Genomic DNA, 18689 nt, shown 5'->3' on the forward strand with positions numbered 1-18689 from the left:
GAGATGGAGTAACAACAGAGTTATTCCCTTTGATCTATGTTCGAAGCCGCCACTCAAAAATATTTGAAGCATGTGCCAAACAGGATCTGCCGCGCCGATACGAAGACAATTGACTCGTGTCTCATTGCATAATCACCAGCCACTTTCAAAGTAAGATACGTCTTTACTTTTCGCTATCCCTTCTTTTATATAAAAGCTAGGTGGTACAGACACGCAGATGCGCGAACAGAAATTGAGGAAAAAATGCTGAAATGAAAATGAAAATTACTCGACTGGGCGTACGCGGGCACTAATCTGATATATCTATTAATAAAGAATTATAGTCGCAGATTATTACATGTTAGTTTCATTTGGGGAAATTAAGTCGAAAAGTGATAAACCAGCTTTCCAGGATGGTACAGTTTTAAACATTGTCACATAATACAGTGCTGACTTACACTTTTGTGCAAATTTCTGAACGGAATTGACTTTTGTTTTACATGCTTTATTATTACAGTAAATGAAATTTGATTTCATTTGATAAATAGATAAGCAAAATATGGCCAACATTATGATAACGTTCAAAATGAATCTTCAGATTGCTCAGCAAGACGGCGGCTTGGAACATCGATCATCAAAGGCACAAGTGCACCTGTGGAATTCTTTTGTACGTCAATAGAAATCTGACAACTGTTTGAATAAATTACAGCCAGTCAGAACTCCATGTATAAAACCTCCTTGGTATGATGTATCTACTACAGTGTATGTGTATGCTATGTGCATTTGGATGTGAGCATCACAGTGCTTGCATACATGTGTGTGTTTGTGCGGAAAGATGAAACAGTGGTGATGGTGTATTGCTCCCTGAAGTCTCTGGCTTGAATGTGCAGCATATACTATTACACTAGTATTCTCCCCCATGCATGTACAAATGTAGGCACTGTTTGGGAGAAGAGTTGAATATGGGATACTTTTCATCATAATTTCAAGAATATTGTAAATCATGTAACAAGGGAGGTTTCTCTGGAAAGAATTAAATTTTGCTTTTTTTGATAAAGGACTTTAATACTTTGATAAATAATATAAAAATTGTGCTTAACCTGGTTTGGGATTACACTTTTCAAATACAGTAGTTGCAGCACCACTGAAGAGCTCATAAAGAAATATATCTGTGGATAGTTTCCGTTTCGGTCCAAGCTTTCCGATGGTTCCAAATAATCTCTCCCGATTTGGATGGCCCTTTTCAGGGAATTGGGAAACCATTCAATAACAGATCGCCTGCGTCCGTATACGTTCACATGTGCGGAAACGCAAATTGGATAATTTCTGTTGCCAGAGCAGCGCCATCCACCAGATTTGCGGGAGTAATTTCGCGGCCGCGCTCGCCCCCTCCGATAAAGATGCGCTCTCGGTGATAGCAAACCACCTGTGCGCGGGAGGGAAATTAGCCAATTACGAGAGAGGGTGCAAAGCCCTACAAACAGTGTCATCAGTATTCGCTGAGGCAGAGAAGGATATATGCTTTGTCAGAGAGAAAGAGGTAGAGAGAGAAAGAGATAGATGGGTATAGTGAGTGTGGGAGAGAAAGATAAATAGAAATCGATAGAAAGAGAGAGATAGATAGATAGATAGAGAGAGAGAGAGAGAGGGAATAGTTGATAGGAGATGAAATGAAAATGTCAGGTTTGAGAACTAGCTGTGCATCTTCTTGGCCTCATTCCCAACAGACTTTTCTGAAGGTCAGGAGAAATAGGGAATACGTTTAACCCCTTCTGTGCATGAGACTCTGAAAACCATTATAGTGCTATGGGTTTTTCTATGTCAATTGGCATTCAAAGCATACATAGGGTTAATTTCATCTCCCCTGCCATGCTTATTCTGAATTCAAGCAAGGTCAAATTTACCCACCTGACAGAAATCAAATCGTGAAATATGGGGCATTCTTCAGACCATGATTGAGATTTGATGGTTTTGAGCTTTGGCCTGATTTTGTTTGTTAAGATTATACAGTAGCAGAGAAAGACATTTATTTGCTTATCTTGATTGCTACTGCTTGTCTGTCTGTACAAGTAGGACTCTAAGCTACATTGTACATCATGTTTGGAAGGAGAAAGGGATGGGTAATAGAAACTGCAAATGACACTTTTGCATTACAATGTACATACAAAACCAGCAGACCACCTTTTATTTTTGTTTTTTCCTTGGAATCTTGAAAAATTGATTCATTAACAAACAGTTTGTCCACAACAAAAAAAGCATCATTCCATATATTTTTATAGTTTTATTGAAGAAATGATGACTTGCTTCAAAAGTAATTAATTGAGGCTTAAGAATGTACTTCAGCTGATGAATTTGGAAATATTTCTCAAACTGTCATTGACAGTCAGGTCATAAGTTTTAATAGAAAACGTTGTTTCAGGTTGGTTTGTTTTGACACAATGAGTTGACAGCTGTTAAAAAAGAAATAATAAAATAAAAAATAGGTGTATACAAGATACCCTGCCTGGGAAATCACCTCTCATGAATAGGCCTAATGACTTTACCTCATTAGCAGATGATATTGCTGTGTGTAGGTTGAGGTAATGGCATATCACACCAAACTTGAACATGGTGATTTAAAAAAAAATGTAATGTCTGTTTGTATGTGTGTGCGTGAGTGCTGTGAAATGTAGCTGTACACTTGATGACAATTCTAATAATATCTGATTGTAGAATTCTGATAAATTGTCTTAACTTGGAGATGCTGTACAGATGCTTCAAGCATTCTATTGAAAAGAAAACAAACAAAAAGAAAAATTGAAGAACTTGTGGGTGAACTAATGAACTGTGAACAAATTGCATTTGATGACTTTTCCAACAAAATGATACTGCTATTATTGCAGAAAAACTAGCTTGGAATTTGAGAGTAGGCCTTATGCTTGTTCAAGATTGCATGCCTGTGTCTTCTGTCAACGTGACCCAAAATTTGACAGAGAGTGGCTAGGGTAATCCCCGTGATATAATACATACGATTCCGTAATTGGATTGCCGGTCACCTCGCTACAACATTCCCTCATGAATGAAACCAGTGATGAATTCCTTCCTGTGTCGTCTTTATGAGTCGTCTGCGTTGCCTGTCCAAAGATGGGTCACGTGTGTCTGTTTTGTGTACCGACACATGTGTGTATGTCTGTGTGTGTGTGTGTGTGTATGTGTGTGTGTGTGTGTGTGTGTGTGTGTAGTGTGTGTGTGTGAGCATGGTGTTGCTGTTCTTGAGCATGTAGTCATCCTTGTGCACTGTGATCTACTGGAAGAAGTGTCTAGAACAGTAATTATATGTGTGTGCATCTGTATCGGGGGGGGGGGGGCTACTTTGTAGGGAAAGGGGGGGGGGGGATTTGTATGATTGTACATGTGTGCAATACGATTGGTTTTCCGACACATACTCATTCTAACCGGTTTCATTTAGGAGTTGTGCTTGTGATGGGATGGGGTAAGGGAAGGTGGTGGTGTTGGGGGGGGGGGGGGGTATGATGGCAGTAGAGACTTTAGATTAGGCTACTCTATCTTTAGAAGTGAGGAAATTGTTCTCACTGTCCTTGCAGCCCAACGCCGTGTTAGCAATCTTTGATCTTTACCGATGGAAAGGCTCCTTTCCGTCCCTGTCTGAATTTTAAATGTGTGACTTTGCACTGCCGCTGATGCCGGTTCATCCTAGCCTGGAATGTGAACTGTTATTACCTGCAAATTAAGCTGGAAACTCTGTGATGGGACCATCGTTGTCATTATCATTATTATTATTTTTTTTTACAAAGGAGTATTTGCCTCATTGGAATTTGTCTTCATTCTACGTTTGATACCTGGATTAGGAGAATTTTCTGAAATGGATATGAACATAATCCTGCAAGGCATTTGAATTCTTTGCTTCAATAAAAAAAGGTATTTTGTGTGCTTCTGAGTGAGCCTCAACATTTCTAATTAATCATTGCTCCTTTATAGAAAACTTTACTTGAGTCTTTGCATTGCAACTTGTCCTCCATTATCTGGAGCTATGTTAATGGATGTATTTTCTCTTCCTTTTCATTGAATCGGTCCTTTTTCATCTTTTCAACAATTGCCATGTCTTTTTCCTCTTGAAGAATGTCACACATTCTGCTTCTTTGCCTGAATTTAAAAACTATATTTTGTGTATCCCAATCAATGCATTTTCCCAAGTTGTGAATTTCAAGTTCATTCCATTTAAAGTTTTTGTGTCTGCTAAGATATTTCATTTTTTCCTTTAGTGATAATAATTCCAGAATGATATCTTAAAACTTGCATTTGACAATACGACTTTAAACAGTGGTGTGTCAGTGTAGTCTATGCACAACACCCACATGTCAAACTATCTGGTTTTTTTTTTTTCAATTCAATTCAATAGTTTATTTATTTTACCGTTCCAGCAAATCAACCCAAATGACTTTATTCTTGTGTACTCAATTCCTCTAAAATCACATGTAAAAACAACATGTAGATGTTCATCTTAATTCTATGGTTTGCATCCTGGCTTAACTCATGGCATTGATATTCCCTGAACTTTTTGATGCAGACCTTAAATTTACACGCAAACCTTGGAAGAATAAGTAGTTATTCTTGTAAGAGATGTATTTGCCTAGAAACTTGAGCAGCTGATCATCAGAACAACAATTTAACAGTTTCTGGCTATATGTTTCATAATATCAGTCTTCATTTTGACCATTAATATATTTATGGGACAGCAATGCGACATGACTGGTTTCTATATTACATTTCATATTATTATATTGCTTATTCCCTTTTTTAGATGTCCACTATTCAGCTTGATATTCTCTGAAATGTGGTTTTAGGTATTTGATATTTGCTATTGAAATGATATAATCTGTAAAGTAGATATCAGCCATCTAATAGACAAATTATTATTTCCTGATGTCATATTGAGCAGCATATGGATACAGACAAATTTGAGGAGATTTTGTTATGAGGTTTATCACATTGTGATTCCAAAGACATTAGTACTTTGTGGCCTGCGTGAGATATTTTGTTATCTGTGTAGCAGACTCATCAAGTCATGTTTGTTGCTTGTAAAGCGGGCATAAATGCCTAAAAGATGAACAGTTTATTTGAAGTGACAGATCAGCCCTGTTTTATCTGGGTTAAGGAACAGTAGAATTATACAAATCATGTTACAGTTTGAACAAATTATGTGGTGCGTGATATGCATTCAGTGAGTCAGGTAATGTCATTATTTGAAGCAAAGTGGAGCAAGTTATTAGCAGATCCACACGCAAGCGGAGAGCATCATAATCATACCTAGCACAAATGCATCAGCATTCAAATTTAGCATGAAATATGATGAAATATACACATGTGCTATTCCCACTGCAAAGACAGGCAAGATGTTACAGAGCTCTTCTTGTTTGGAAATATAAAGCAGACTGAGGTTTATTTCTTGTTAACATTGTCCTGTCTGTGCTTAGGCACTTCTACGTCTTAACTTGCCAAGATTGTTCATCAGCATTCATCAATCCAACCAAATTTGACCCACGTTTGTAGTCGTAGATTAGTTATCCTGCTCAGGTATAGCAATGTGTCTCAGTCCAATGAGAGAGGGCATTGATGACGTGATAGGGATTAACGGGATTAGTTAATCTTTATTTATGGACAATGAGTTTCCAGGCTGCTGTGTCAGTTGGCAAAGAAAGCACTCCACCATGGGTGTAAATCACGTACAGACATATATATATATATATATATATATATATATATTGTTTGTTTTTGTACATTATTGACATGGTAAAATAACTTGAGCTATTAATGCTGATGTAATATTCATAAATGAGGATTATGAAATAATTGAATTGAATTGAATTGAAATCAAGAAACAAAGCACAGTAAGGGTTAAGATTCATTATTCTTTGTATTAATTTGATAACTCAAGTCAGGCTATCTTCATGAAATCCAAAGAATGAGGCATGTTTCATGATGAATGTTGGCAATTCTCCATTTATTACCTTTATATTGTTTTCTATGTCTCTTTTTCTTTTTCTGATTTACACCGCGTAGATGATGATTGGCTGACCCTGTTGCGACCTGCCATGACCTCTGTTGGTGTTCAAGCACCTCAAGACAAGACAAATGAAGGTGCAGACATGATGCTCTGTTGGTCGTTATATATATCTGGGTGTATCCACACTCCTTATTTCAAATCCTCATCGCATTCTATATTTTTCCAATAAGAAAACAAAATGAAAAGGCATTTTTTTTAAATGACTTGCTATTCTTAATGATGATAATGACAATAAAAGTGAAGTAGTAGTAGTAGTAGTAGTAAATGATAGTAATAGTTATAACAATAATAATAATAATTATAATAGTAATGATAATAATAATCATAATAATCATAATAATAATAATAATGATAATGATAATGATAATAATGATGATAATAATAATATTGATAATGGTTATGTCATGATAACACTGATAATGATAATAATAACAACAGCCATGATAGTGGTTATAATTGTAATAATGTAATAATGATAATGATGATAATTGTTAGATATATAGTATTCATAATAAGTGTGATGATACGCATTATCAGTATAGATATTAGTTTTATCATCAATGATATTTTTTTATCATTATTACAATTAGATATTACTATTGTTAGTGAAATTTAAGTGTTATTACTTATTCGCTGTAAGCATGCTGACATAGTAATGCTGTGGGAGAAAGGAAATGGAGGGATGGGAATTAAGGAGAGAATATCATGAAAGAGAGATTGAATTAAATAAAGAGAGAATAAAATGTTGTCCCAATAATGGAGAGAGGAGAAAATAAAGAGATATCGTACAGTAGGAATGAGAGAATACATCCAAGTAAGAGAGAAATAGCACTGGATTAAAGGGATAGTATAGTTTTGGTTGAGATCTAATTTCAGGTTTCTAACATTTTTTGGTGAGATAATGAGAAACCTCTTATGAAATATGAAAGAGCATGTAATTCCATTAGGAATTCAATTTTTATTTAATGAAAATTGGTTTGGAAATGGCTGAGATATCCATAACAAAGCGATTCTAATAAAATGTGGGACCCACACTTTATTCGCTTTGTTTTACTTTGTTTTTGGATGTTTCAGTCATTCCAAATCCGATTTTCATCAAATAAACTTTGAATTCCTCTTAAAAAGGTATGCTCTGTACTATTTCATAAGTATTTTCTTGGTATCTTGCAAAAACTTAAAAGCCCAATTCTCATCTCCACCAATACTGTACCATCCCTTTAATGTGTTCATGCACCTGTCAACTCTTGAATGATTTTTATCTCTAATCGTTATCTGCTGTCCCACTTTCACTCCTTGCCAGATAATGCCATGGAAGAGATGATACAAGCCACAGAGACAGGGGCAGAGAGGAGCGTGAGTATCTGCAATGTTTGATGCAATCAGACAAATTAATATCTTCTCCTTTTTTTATTCTCTCTTCTCATGTCACCCATCACCATGAGAGCTTGATTAAGATTGCCGAACATTGATTGTCTGATTCAAGGATGTTCATGTTTCCAGACTCTTAGTTTTTTTCACAGGTCTGTCCCACCTTAATCTGAAAAAGAAAACTCAGAAAGGATGAGAAAAAACATCCAGCGGATGAAGTTTTGCCAAAATCGGCTTTGAAAGTTGGATGCAGTCTAGCAGGCTGAAGATAAGTTACGAAAACACAAGAGGTCGATTCAAAATTAACACATTGCCAACATGCCCATTAGAGACCAAAGAGGTACAATTGTGTATGTGTCCAAAGTAGACTTTGATGATTTGGACAGGTCATTCTGATATCAAAACTTTTGATTTTGTAAACAAACGACAAATTCTTTGGTTTTCAGCCAAATCTCTTCATCTTGGAGCTTACATGACTTCAAGATGTTTGCAACTCTGTCAGGGTGATAAATGATGATGTGTGTTGTGAAAATATTTACATATATGAATACATATCTACATTATATCTCTGTCACTTTTAGATTTTTAAAGAAAATTTGCCACTGTGCCACTTTGCGCAGCTTTCCTTTCATTATACATCAATGTTTTGTATAGCAGAGATCCTCAAATCACTGCATCATCACAGATTTGGGGTTTTGTCGTGTATTTTTCTTTCATTTTCCATCATAACAGCATAGACAGACCCATATAGAGTGTCATGCATATCACCTTCACATTGACGCCTGCACTTTATGTTGCATGCTCCTCATTCAAGCTTGTGTGTGGTTTTGTTGACAGCAGTGAAGAACATCATGAATGTATATGGTTGAAGTATCATTTGAAAAAAGAAAAAAAAAAGCATCAGCAAATATAAATAAATCCACTGCTATTTATTGATGGAAGGAAATATGTTGTGTAGAGCATTGTGACGGATACAAATATAAGCAATTTAAATGCTATCACAGGTTGTTTATTTCAGTTTCTGTGTCAGTGTCAATCACAATATCAACATCAACTTGAACATTTGCATTTTAAGTTTGGTGTGCATAGAGGCACTCTGAATTACCAACACCACATAAATTGTGTATGGATGATTTGAATTTTAATGAATGCTGTAATATCTGAAGACATTTTGTGAATAATTCCTTACTGTGTATTTTCTACTATTTATGCAACCTTAAGCATGTGTCTTTTGATGTCAACCAGTTGTTGTGTAATATGTTTCCTTTAAAATGTTTCACTTCAGTTCTTGCATGGTTGTCTGATCTTCATAGCAGAGTGTTCTTTAGGAGACAATGTAATGCTGATAGTAAATGATGAGCTTTTGAATCGTTATGTTATCATTTGAAGAATTGATAACATAGCAGGTGAAAAGAATTGTTAATTTTGGGGGTTGAGTTGTTCCTTAAGTTGATACAAGTATATCACAATATAGGTACAGCCATTCTCTCTGTGCAAATGGTCACAGGGGTGGCTATTAGTTTGTAATTTATCGATAATAATAATTGTTGCAGTCTCTCTTTGGGCAGTGTTTGATTTCATTGTGGCAATACTTACCCATGGAAGCTGTTTGTTTGAAGATTAGTCATTGTCAGTGCTCCCCTGTGTTCGTCACCTTGACCTGTGCCTCTGTTTGCATGCTCCTTCTATGAGTAAGTACAAGTTTGTCCCTGTTTTCATTAATGTTTTATGATTTTATATTTTTATTTTGTTTTTGTTCTCTGTTATGAAACAGTTTCTTCTTGAAGCAGTGTAAGAGAATAAATCTGTCTTTCTGTTTCTCTCTGTTAATATTTCTTAAGCTAAACAGGGCTGTGATGAAATATGGCAAAATTTATTTTCATAGATTTAAAGTTAAAATCTTGTTTCACTAAGGTGCATATGTTTCCTTTTTTCTTTTGTATGGATCATGCTGATAATGTAAAGAAGTGTAGTAGGTATACATACCATGAAAAAGTCATTGTCGTTGCAAACGATCGTGTATATGCAGTGAATGGCGCTGAAATTTCCCAACATTTGATTTTGTTTCAGGGAAACTTATCAGAGAAGGATAGCAGTGAAAGCCCCAGTCTGGTGGTTTATGATCCCCATGGCGACAAAGTCTCCAAGAACTCAGAGAGCAGTGGACAGAAGACCCCACCTCCAGTCGCCAATGGTCGCCAAGGCGACGCCATGCTCTACCACGTCCTGTCTCCCATCGAGGAGATGTCATCACCAGAGTGCTCCGACAAGGGATCCAGCAGCAAACCCGGAAGCCCTGCCGTCATCAGTGATGGCAGCAAGCTGGAGGACATCAAAGGTCGCCATGGTGATGCGAACACAAGATGCACGATGGAACCAGAAGTAGAGCAAGAGGGAGATGGAGAAGAGGAAGATGAGGTGAGCATTTCACCCAGGGAGTTGGACTCCGGAATCCACCTTGCCTTCTCGAGCTCTACCGATGGGGATGCACTGCCCTGTCCCGATGCCCTGGAAGCAGACAAGATGCTCTCCCAGAGACTAAAGATGCAAAATATAGGATGCTCTGACTCTTTCGAGAGTGTAGCAAGTGCCAGTTTGAGTCTGCCGAGCCTTGATGCCAATGATACACTAGATAGCCTAGAGACGCACATCCACTCCTCCCATAGTGATCTTCACTCCCCTCCACCAGACATCCACGAGGACTTTGATTCCACAAACAGCACACTGGTGGGAAAGACGGAAAATGCGGAGGAAGAATGGAAGGGTGCAGAGCAAAACGAGAAGGCCATTCTGAGCAGGAGTTCCAGTGAGGAAACCCTGAAGAGCGATGAGGAGGGTGAGGAGGGAATCGGTGGTCGAGAACTCTCGATGGAGGAGTTCCTGGACCAGATCCACACCCGGACGTCTTCCATGACAGGGGAGGGTTTTGAGGACGAGGAAAGAAGGAGGCTGGAGGATGACAATTTTGAGGATTCCAAAGATACCTTTGCCAATGAAGAGGAATCAGAAAATAGAGATCATGTCTCTTTGAATCTCGACTTCCACCCTCGCTCCTTTTACAAGCGCTCGAGATCTAGCGATGACTTCCGTGCGATGAGAGATGTGGATCAAAGTGAGGATCCAGGCAGTAACAGTGATGGAGAGGAGTCAAAGGCAAAGACCAAAAGTCAGTCAGGCAGCCGTGGCAAATTTTCCTCAAACAGATTTATCCGATACGATTCGCTTCCCCTGGTTGTGGAAGTCTATGAAGCGGATAGCAACAGTCCGTCCTTTTCGCCAATAGAGTTCAACCGATCACGCTTCATCTACGACAGTGGCCAAGATAGCGAGTCAGCCAATGAAAGCAAAGATTCGCCCAAACGACAGGCTCCCAGCCATGCCAAGACTGGAAAGCGCCCTCACACAAAGAATGGCCACAGTACTGGCAACAGTCGACAGTCTCGCCAGACTTCGGTTGAGTCTTCAACCACAGAGAGCACCCTTCCAAAAAGCACTCCCATTTCCTCAGGGCCAACAACACCGGATTCTGATCGCAAACGACAGGACAGCCATGCCACCATCTCCTCAGAATCTGAGTACTCTCCCGATGCGGTCCGCAAGGACAGGATTCTTTTCACCAAGCAACTGCTTCAGAAGCAAATGGAATACTATCAACAGCAGGCAAGAGAGAGTCGAAGAATGCAAGGTCTTGCAGACGATATTATGGATGAGGATTCATCTCCGTACAGAAGTAGGAACAGAAGCACCACAGGTGTTCTCCAGAAGCAGTCCTCACTTCCAAGCCACAGCAGTATTCACGAAGATAAGGAGATACCTACTGGCTACAGAAGACTATCTCACCATGGCACCCTCCCCTCGTACTATGATTCCAGTGCTCTGGGACAGGATTCCTACAACACCGAAGAGCAGCATGGCTATGAAGATGATGAGAGAGACGACAGCTGTGTGTGCAACAGCGATGAGATTGTCGGTCTCCTGTCAGAACAGGATATGTTTGACAACAGTGATGATGAGGAGGAGGAGGAAGAATTTGAAGATGCCAACACTACCCTCACTGATGATCTTAATGGGAACAGCGACAGCAATCACAATGATGACATCCTGCAGAGCACAGGAGGGTGTGGATATGGAGGGAGAACAGAGGTCGATGAGAATGAGACTCAGGGAGATGAGAGAGGAATGAGTGACCAGAAAGAAGAGATGATGGAGACAGATCTCTCAGAGAAATCTGAAGTACGCTCTCTGGATGCAGCAGCATCATCAGTTTGCGACTTCAGGAGCCATGGTGATGCCACCGACGAAGATGTTGGTGTCAATGCTCTCAACAATGAGGATGATGATGATGGTGATGATTATGATGTTGATTGCAGTGAAATCCTACCAACAGATGGTTGCCATAGTGATGCTCATCCATCTAATGACGAAGAGCTGCGGGACAGGGACGATGACCTCGATTCAAGAGATGCTGCTGAGGATGGTGCTGAAGAAGATGCGGATGATAAAGAGGACGACAGCAAGGCATCACAGATGCTGCAGCGGAAGACTGAAGCTGACTTGACCAACCTGACCCAGAAACTCTCCATCAAGCAGGGAGAGGTGCTCCAGTCTGCTGAAGAAGTTCTGTCCTCTGCAACACAGGTTGGTATCTCAGATCAATGAATAAAACAAAGAATCCACTTCTCATCTCCATTGGTTATTATGTACAACAAGATCACCTTCACAGCATAGTGCCCTTTCTTGGCATTTTAGCAAACCATACCTCCACTGAAACTTCACCCGACATATGTATTTAAAGTCTATAGATATTCAACGATGCTGCATCACATAGTTTGATTAGAGCAGGCGTACCAAAAACTGATGAATTTGCCAAAAAAAAAAATAAGACGCGTGCCCAGTTCATTGTGTAAGAACTTCTGGTCTGGTGTTCAAACATTCTTCCAAAATTGAAATAGTTAACATTTTTTGCTGACTCTTGTTGGCGGTTGAAGCATACTTTAGAAATGCAAGAAAACAGCATTGTTAATATGGTTGTATAAATTAATGAAAGAGATGAGAAAAGTAAAAGGATCTACTAAAACACCTCTTCAGTAATTAGCTAATATCGTTTTTTGATCTGAGACCACATTTGAGCTAAAGTCTTATGAAACTGGATGGAGGTAGTGTGTGTGGGGGGGGGGGAGGGAGGCAATCTCCCCTGTTACGTACCTATTATTGATGGGTGTAGTGCAGACAAAGTCCTCTGATCTGTATAATTGGAGATCCTGTGGTGATGTTTCCCTTCTAATATGTATGTTTTTTGACCAAATGTTTCATCCCGTGTGTCCCTTTATACTCTAGGGTACATGAAATGGACAACCGCTTCTAATTGGGTAATGAAAAAATGTAAGGCCCTCGGGGACAGCAGTGCTAACATGTTTCATACTGCCATTGATGTGGGTTTTCATTAACCATTTGTCAGCCATGGACTTTGGACAATGTTTACCATGCTATAGGGTTTTCTGTGGCAATCAACACACAAAGAATGCAAAGGATTAAAGAGCAATGTGAAAGTGTCATCTGTGGAAATATTAATTTGCGATTTTCTGTGACTGTTGCCATCCTTTATCTTGTAGCTCTCCATCATCCAAAATGAGGTCGATGCTCTGGACAACATCCTCACCTCGCTGGAGCGGAAGGTCGCCAAGGGGATCCTCTCCAGCCAGACCAGCAGCGAGTACGAGGAGTCGGACGGCGGCGACTTTGACGTCAACCCGCAGGTGAGTGCGGAGACTTGCTTTGAAGCGAAAAACAAGGAGGGAAGCCAGTATTCACAAACAGTCTAACTCTTTTTGTGCCCACATGCTTCCCTGTAGTATGCCATGCTTGTTCATCAGCATTCAGATAATTCCTGCAAACTTGACCTACCTAATTGTGAATGAGACAGGCCACTTATTTGTATAAGTGTGCCTCAGTTCAGCAGAAAGGCCTTGACCACATGATGGGGATTAGGCAATATGTATTCATTTGTAGTTAGTTTGCTGTCATCTGTGTAAAAAACAAACAAACAAAGAAACACATGCCAGCTAACTTTCCAGTCCGAGAACAGAGCACAGTAAGGGTGAAATCATTATCAAAATGGACACTTAGGCCTCAGTATCGTAGAGTTTTAATCGGGATTGGCCTGTTCCAGTGAATTTGATTTGCTTATACTTTTGTAGAAGAAAATGTTTTGGTACTGAATTTGATATATTATTCGATATTTTTGAATTTTCGTCATTCTTTCAAGTAATGAGAACAATTCATCAAAAATGTAAACATCAGGTACATATTTTTCAGTAACTCTTGTATGCATTCATGCATGAAATTACATCAATACTGAAAGAGGTTTATTTATTCAGGAAGGATATCATACATACATTATTGTCATTATTTTATTGATTATTAGTATTGTTATAACTATTACTGTTGTTATCATTATCTAAAGCATTAGCATCAACATTGTTTTGTATGTTTACTTGTGTTACTGTGATTGTTATCATTATCATTGCCATCATCATCACAAAGTGAAAACTAAGTGTCATCATTCTCATCATAATTTTCCCTTTATATTATTCTTGCACACCAGGAGCTTGTAGAAGAAGATCTCTGTGAGCTGGAGGTACAGCTAGCTCAAACCGAGGATGATAATCCACACTCACAGGTAGAGATCTTACCCATTTTTGTGTATATCCCCACAGCTGCACTCTAGCAGTTGTGTGCATAAAGTTGTCTAGCAAATTGGCACCAACAACATGAAAATTTTTATTATAATTATTTCTTTAGTCTGCTTGGAAAGAAAAGAAAAGAATGGCATGATATGATACTCAAACTGCAAGCCTCAACCCACTGAGGACGAGCTGATTTTGCTGTAACACACATTTCCCATACACACCTACTGTACACAAGTATGCTTACATTGTAGTACTACTATCTAGTCTTTAGCCCATTGAGGATGGGCTTATTTTGTTATAACACATATTTCCCATAGACACCTGCCTGAGTATGCTCTGGACTCATCCTCAACAGGTTAATAGGCTCAAGGAACCAATCTTTTGAAATGTAAAACAAGGTGTATAAATAACTATCCCTTCATTGAACTCTTTTGATCACACTCTGATTGATTCAGGATGACAAAGGATAAGATGTGAACTGAAGTTTTGTCTTTCCATCAATCTTTTCTAACCTGGCATATTCTACTGGATTTGTTTCAAAATTTGATTCAGACCTCTGTTTTTGAAGTTGCCTTTGATATTGTTAGAGAGGAAGACATTGCCCAGTTGTTCATGTCATTTCTTATCCTCTCTTTTGAAGATCAATATGGCTTCAGCCGTTCGCATGATCACTGCAACAGCACTGAAAGTCCTCAACACGACAGAGGCTGCCATCGAGTCACAGCAAGACTTGGAGCTCGAGCAGGCTGCCTTGTGCAGTGACATCCACCGGCATCACTTTCCAGAGGAGGAGGATGAGGAGGAGGATCACCATGGCAACGAGCCTCTCACAGACTACGGAGTCCAGGAGGGGAACCAAGAACCAGAACTTATTGTAGATAGGGACAATAATGTCTTCCAGAATGACCTTGAAAGGTTTGGGGATTTCCCCATTGGTGTGGAAAGAGACAAGAATGCCAATGCCATTGAGGCATCTCCAAAGATTCTGCCTGCACATGGCGATGGGACCGATAAATCAGCTGGTAGGAGGATGACCCCAAGCAAAGTTGTGAAAGAGAGACAACCGGATGAGCTGAGCTTTGAAGGAGTTGGTATGGTGAAGGGGGAACGTGAGCCCAGTTTGGCCTCAGATGTGGGAAAGGAGATAGCGACGTGTGATGGGGAGAAGAGAAGTACACCAAAGAATTCCTTGAGACTCACCCTCCCGAGCAAGAAAGCAAATGATGACAAGAGGAAAGAGACAGGTGGGAGTGCATCCCCCAATTCTGCCTCCACCAAGCCAAAGTCTCCAGAGGCAACCGTCTCCCCCGGTTCCCGCCACTCCGGTAGTCCCTCCTCTGGCCCCATCCTCCATCTCACGTCCGGCTCCACCTCCCCTCCCACGGCCACGCTTCTCTTCTCGTCAGACGACTCGGTCTGGGAGTGCAGCGATCGCGGATCGGTCCCGCCGAGCAGCTCCGACTCTGATTCCATCTTGCCCGTGGAGACGGCTCCAGATGAGGGCAAGGACTCAAAGGATGTCTCAAGAGAGGACACATATGGTGAGATTTGTAAATGGTTTTGACTGATCAGTGGTGTGAGGATCAGTGTGTGTTCAAAACAATCGAATTGTCACCTCCTTGATAGGAATAAGTCAAATCACAGATCTGTGCTGCAGCTTGACTTTGCTCGATATCACTGCTCTGATGCAATGTGCAGTCTTCCCGGAAAATGTGCTGCTTTAAGATTGGCTTCTCTTTAAAAGCTTAATGGCATGTGCAAAGAAAAGACAGAATTTTTAGTTTTAAAAGTTATGGTGTTGTTGATATATTTGATGTGGAAAATTATGAGACTCTAGACAAAAAGTATTTCATGCACACAGTTATTTGTGCTATTCATCATAATACCTTAAATTTGTAATGACTTGCAACGCAAAAATAAATCACATTCAGCATGAAACTTGATGAAATTGGCATTAATGCATTGAGGCTTGACATAGAATTAGGACAAAACATGATTATCCACAAGCAGAAGCTTTGGAAAAGATGAGAAGGCTGAATATTGGATTTGTGTCAGGGTTGTCATGCTTTCAAGCTCTATTTTTTTACATCAACCCTGCAACCCAATCAAACTTAAGCAAACACTGTACAATACATGATATTTATATTGCTCATCGATTTTGGTAAGCCTGTGTTATGTTACATCACAATGTCAAAATGTACCCTTAGTTTCATTATATCTTAAATGTGTATTTTCTTTGTAAAATTGTGTTCACGAAAAAGTTGCCTGAGCTAATATTAACGAGTGGATATGAAGTGACTGAAATTGTGGCATAACGTACTGGCATTCTCTGTAAATAATTTTTATTATCATCTATTAAGGATGTTTTAGTGGTGCATTAAAACCGCGTATTGCAGTCCCCTCAATTTTTATCGTTTCAATATGAGAGCATATTGAATGAAATGCATAGGCCAACGTATTAATTTCCGTAGGCTACTGTTGTAACTGGCCGTTCAATCATGCACCGTATTTTGTCTCGTCTGTACATTGCGTGGGTGCTTGCTGAATGCACGAACGCTTGCTACTAGTTCGTGAAATCTTGTTACAATTCACAAGCGCACAAACATCTTGCTAGTTGCTTATGCAGTTAGTTGCGTAGGGGTTTCCCCTTTTTCAGTGCTGGGATGGGACCCGACTGCTAAGTCAACTTCAAAGACGAGTAGAAGTACAAGACATGTACACCGGCCTACGGTATTTTTGTGCAGTTTATGCTTTCTGTACATGATTGTAGATGATAATAATCTTATTGGATGGCATTAATTCATGGAATACCAGGGAATATTGCAATTGTTAGGGTCAATATTGTAGGGTCAGTATTGCACTCATCTTTGATTTGTGCAATATTGGCCCTAACTCGAGCAATATTCCATGGTATCACATTCATAGCCATCCAATATAATATAAGTATTGATTGTACCCCACTCTGCAGGAATATCAGTGAGTCCAGCCAAGAAGCCCAAGTCAGCTGAGGTCTCAGTATTCGAGTGTCCCTACATCTCATGCAACGGAGAGAACGACCTAAGTCCGGACTTCCTATCTGCCTTCTACGATCGGGTCTCAGAACTGGAGGAAAGGGTAGGTCCAACTCTCGGATCCATTCCATACCATACATACCAAACCAAAAGCGGACCACTTTCCAATGTGGTCCAAAAGCGATATATGTTAACATAAGTTGACATTGGAAGAGTGCGCGTACACTGTGTCACACACTACATCATGCAAAGATTTCATTCTCTTCATTAGGGATGCCTATATGTAGCATAAGCACACAAGGTGAATGGCCCTGTGCTTGCATAATGTGTAAGGTACACTTATATATGGAGAAAACGCTCCCAATTTTTGCCGGGTGCGGTATGGTACAATTCACTTTTGAGTGCTGGAAGACAGCCTTTGTCCAGTAAAGTGCTTTATAGTGGAATAAAGTGGACTGAACTCACAAAATTCACACACTATAGATTATTAGTGGCCATTGGTACTGTATGGTGAAGATAGTATGCAAGTCGAGAGGCATTGATTTTCCCAGTATTCAGTATGCACAGGACATATCATTGACTCGTTTGAATTTTGTGATGATACTCCATAAGCTGTTATTTTCACCTACAGATATTACTGAAAATTGATTAGAAAAGCTAGAAAAATTAAGCTAAGTGCCTGGGCAAATAATGGGTTCAGGGTGTGAAAAAAGGGTGTGCAGTAACATTAAAACAGAAAAAAAGGGAAAAGGCAGACAGGGCTATTCTTGTATCATATGAACTAAAGAAGTGAAACAGTGCATTGCTGACATACATGTATGATGTATGAGCCATGTGACCATGCACCCTACCTCCTGGTCTTTTACCCCCTCCATTGCTCCCTCCGCACCCCCACCCCTCCCTGGCTCTAGGTGTACCTCTCAGCTGGGAAAGTCTTCACCCTGGAGGAGCGCCTCCACCAGCTGGAGCTGGAGGTCAACTCGGTGGACTGCACCCTGCCGGACGACATCATGGCCGTCCTGGAGGACAAGGTGGCCCTGACGGTGGCCCAGGTCCAGCAGTGTGAGAGAGAGGTACAATGTTGCCACGCCCACAACCCGGCCTTGGCTCCCTACCCCTCTCTGTTTGTGCTTGTATGATGATTTGTTTGATGTGGCTTCCAATTATTAAAGAAAATTTGATGTTTGTAATAAACCAAGCAACTTCAGGACCAATGGTTCTATCTCCCCTCCAAAGGACTAAAGGGTAAAGAGCCTTTCCTAGGAACCAAATCCAAAATAGTAACAAAACCAAGCAACTTCAGGACCAATGGTTCTATCTCCCCTCCAAAGGACTAAAGGATAAAGTGCCTTGCCTGAGGACCAAACAGGGGGACTTGAAGTAAGAACCTTAGACTGACAGTCACACCTCTACCACCAGTCTCATTTCACCTGTCTTTTAAACTTTTCCCCATCTTTTACCCCTCTCGTAATACCCTTCTCATATTTCTCTTGTATTGTTTCATTTCCCCCTTATATATTTTCTTCTTTCTCTCTCCCTTTTGACTCTTCACTGAGTCCCTCTCACACTAAAATAATA

General features: G+C 39.9%; 1 protein-coding gene across 1 annotated transcript in view; it reads left to right on the plus strand.

The window, feature by feature from the left end:
* LOC139744357 (uncharacterized) overlaps nt 1-18689 on the plus strand; it is a 122998-nt gene that overhangs the window by 99783 nt on the left and 4526 nt on the right. The window contains exons 7-14 of the mRNA XM_071654799.1: nt 6040-6117; nt 7344-7396; nt 9482-12049; nt 13024-13167; nt 14016-14090; nt 14741-15641; nt 17069-17214; nt 18023-18184. Coding sequence (XP_071510900.1) covers nt 6040-6117; nt 7344-7396; nt 9482-12049; nt 13024-13167; nt 14016-14090; nt 14741-15641; nt 17069-17214; nt 18023-18184 — 4127 coding nt within the window. The remainder of the gene's footprint in view (nt 1-6039; nt 6118-7343; nt 7397-9481; nt 12050-13023; nt 13168-14015; nt 14091-14740; nt 15642-17068; nt 17215-18022; nt 18185-18689) is intronic.

Source organism: Diadema antillarum, unplaced genomic scaffold (genome assembly GCF_040938485.1).
Source record: "Diadema antillarum isolate AM-2024a unplaced genomic scaffold, OU_Dant_1.0 seq00001162_RagTag, whole genome shotgun sequence".
Lineage (NCBI taxonomy): Eukaryota > Metazoa > Echinodermata > Echinoidea > Diadematoida > Diadematidae > Diadema > Diadema antillarum.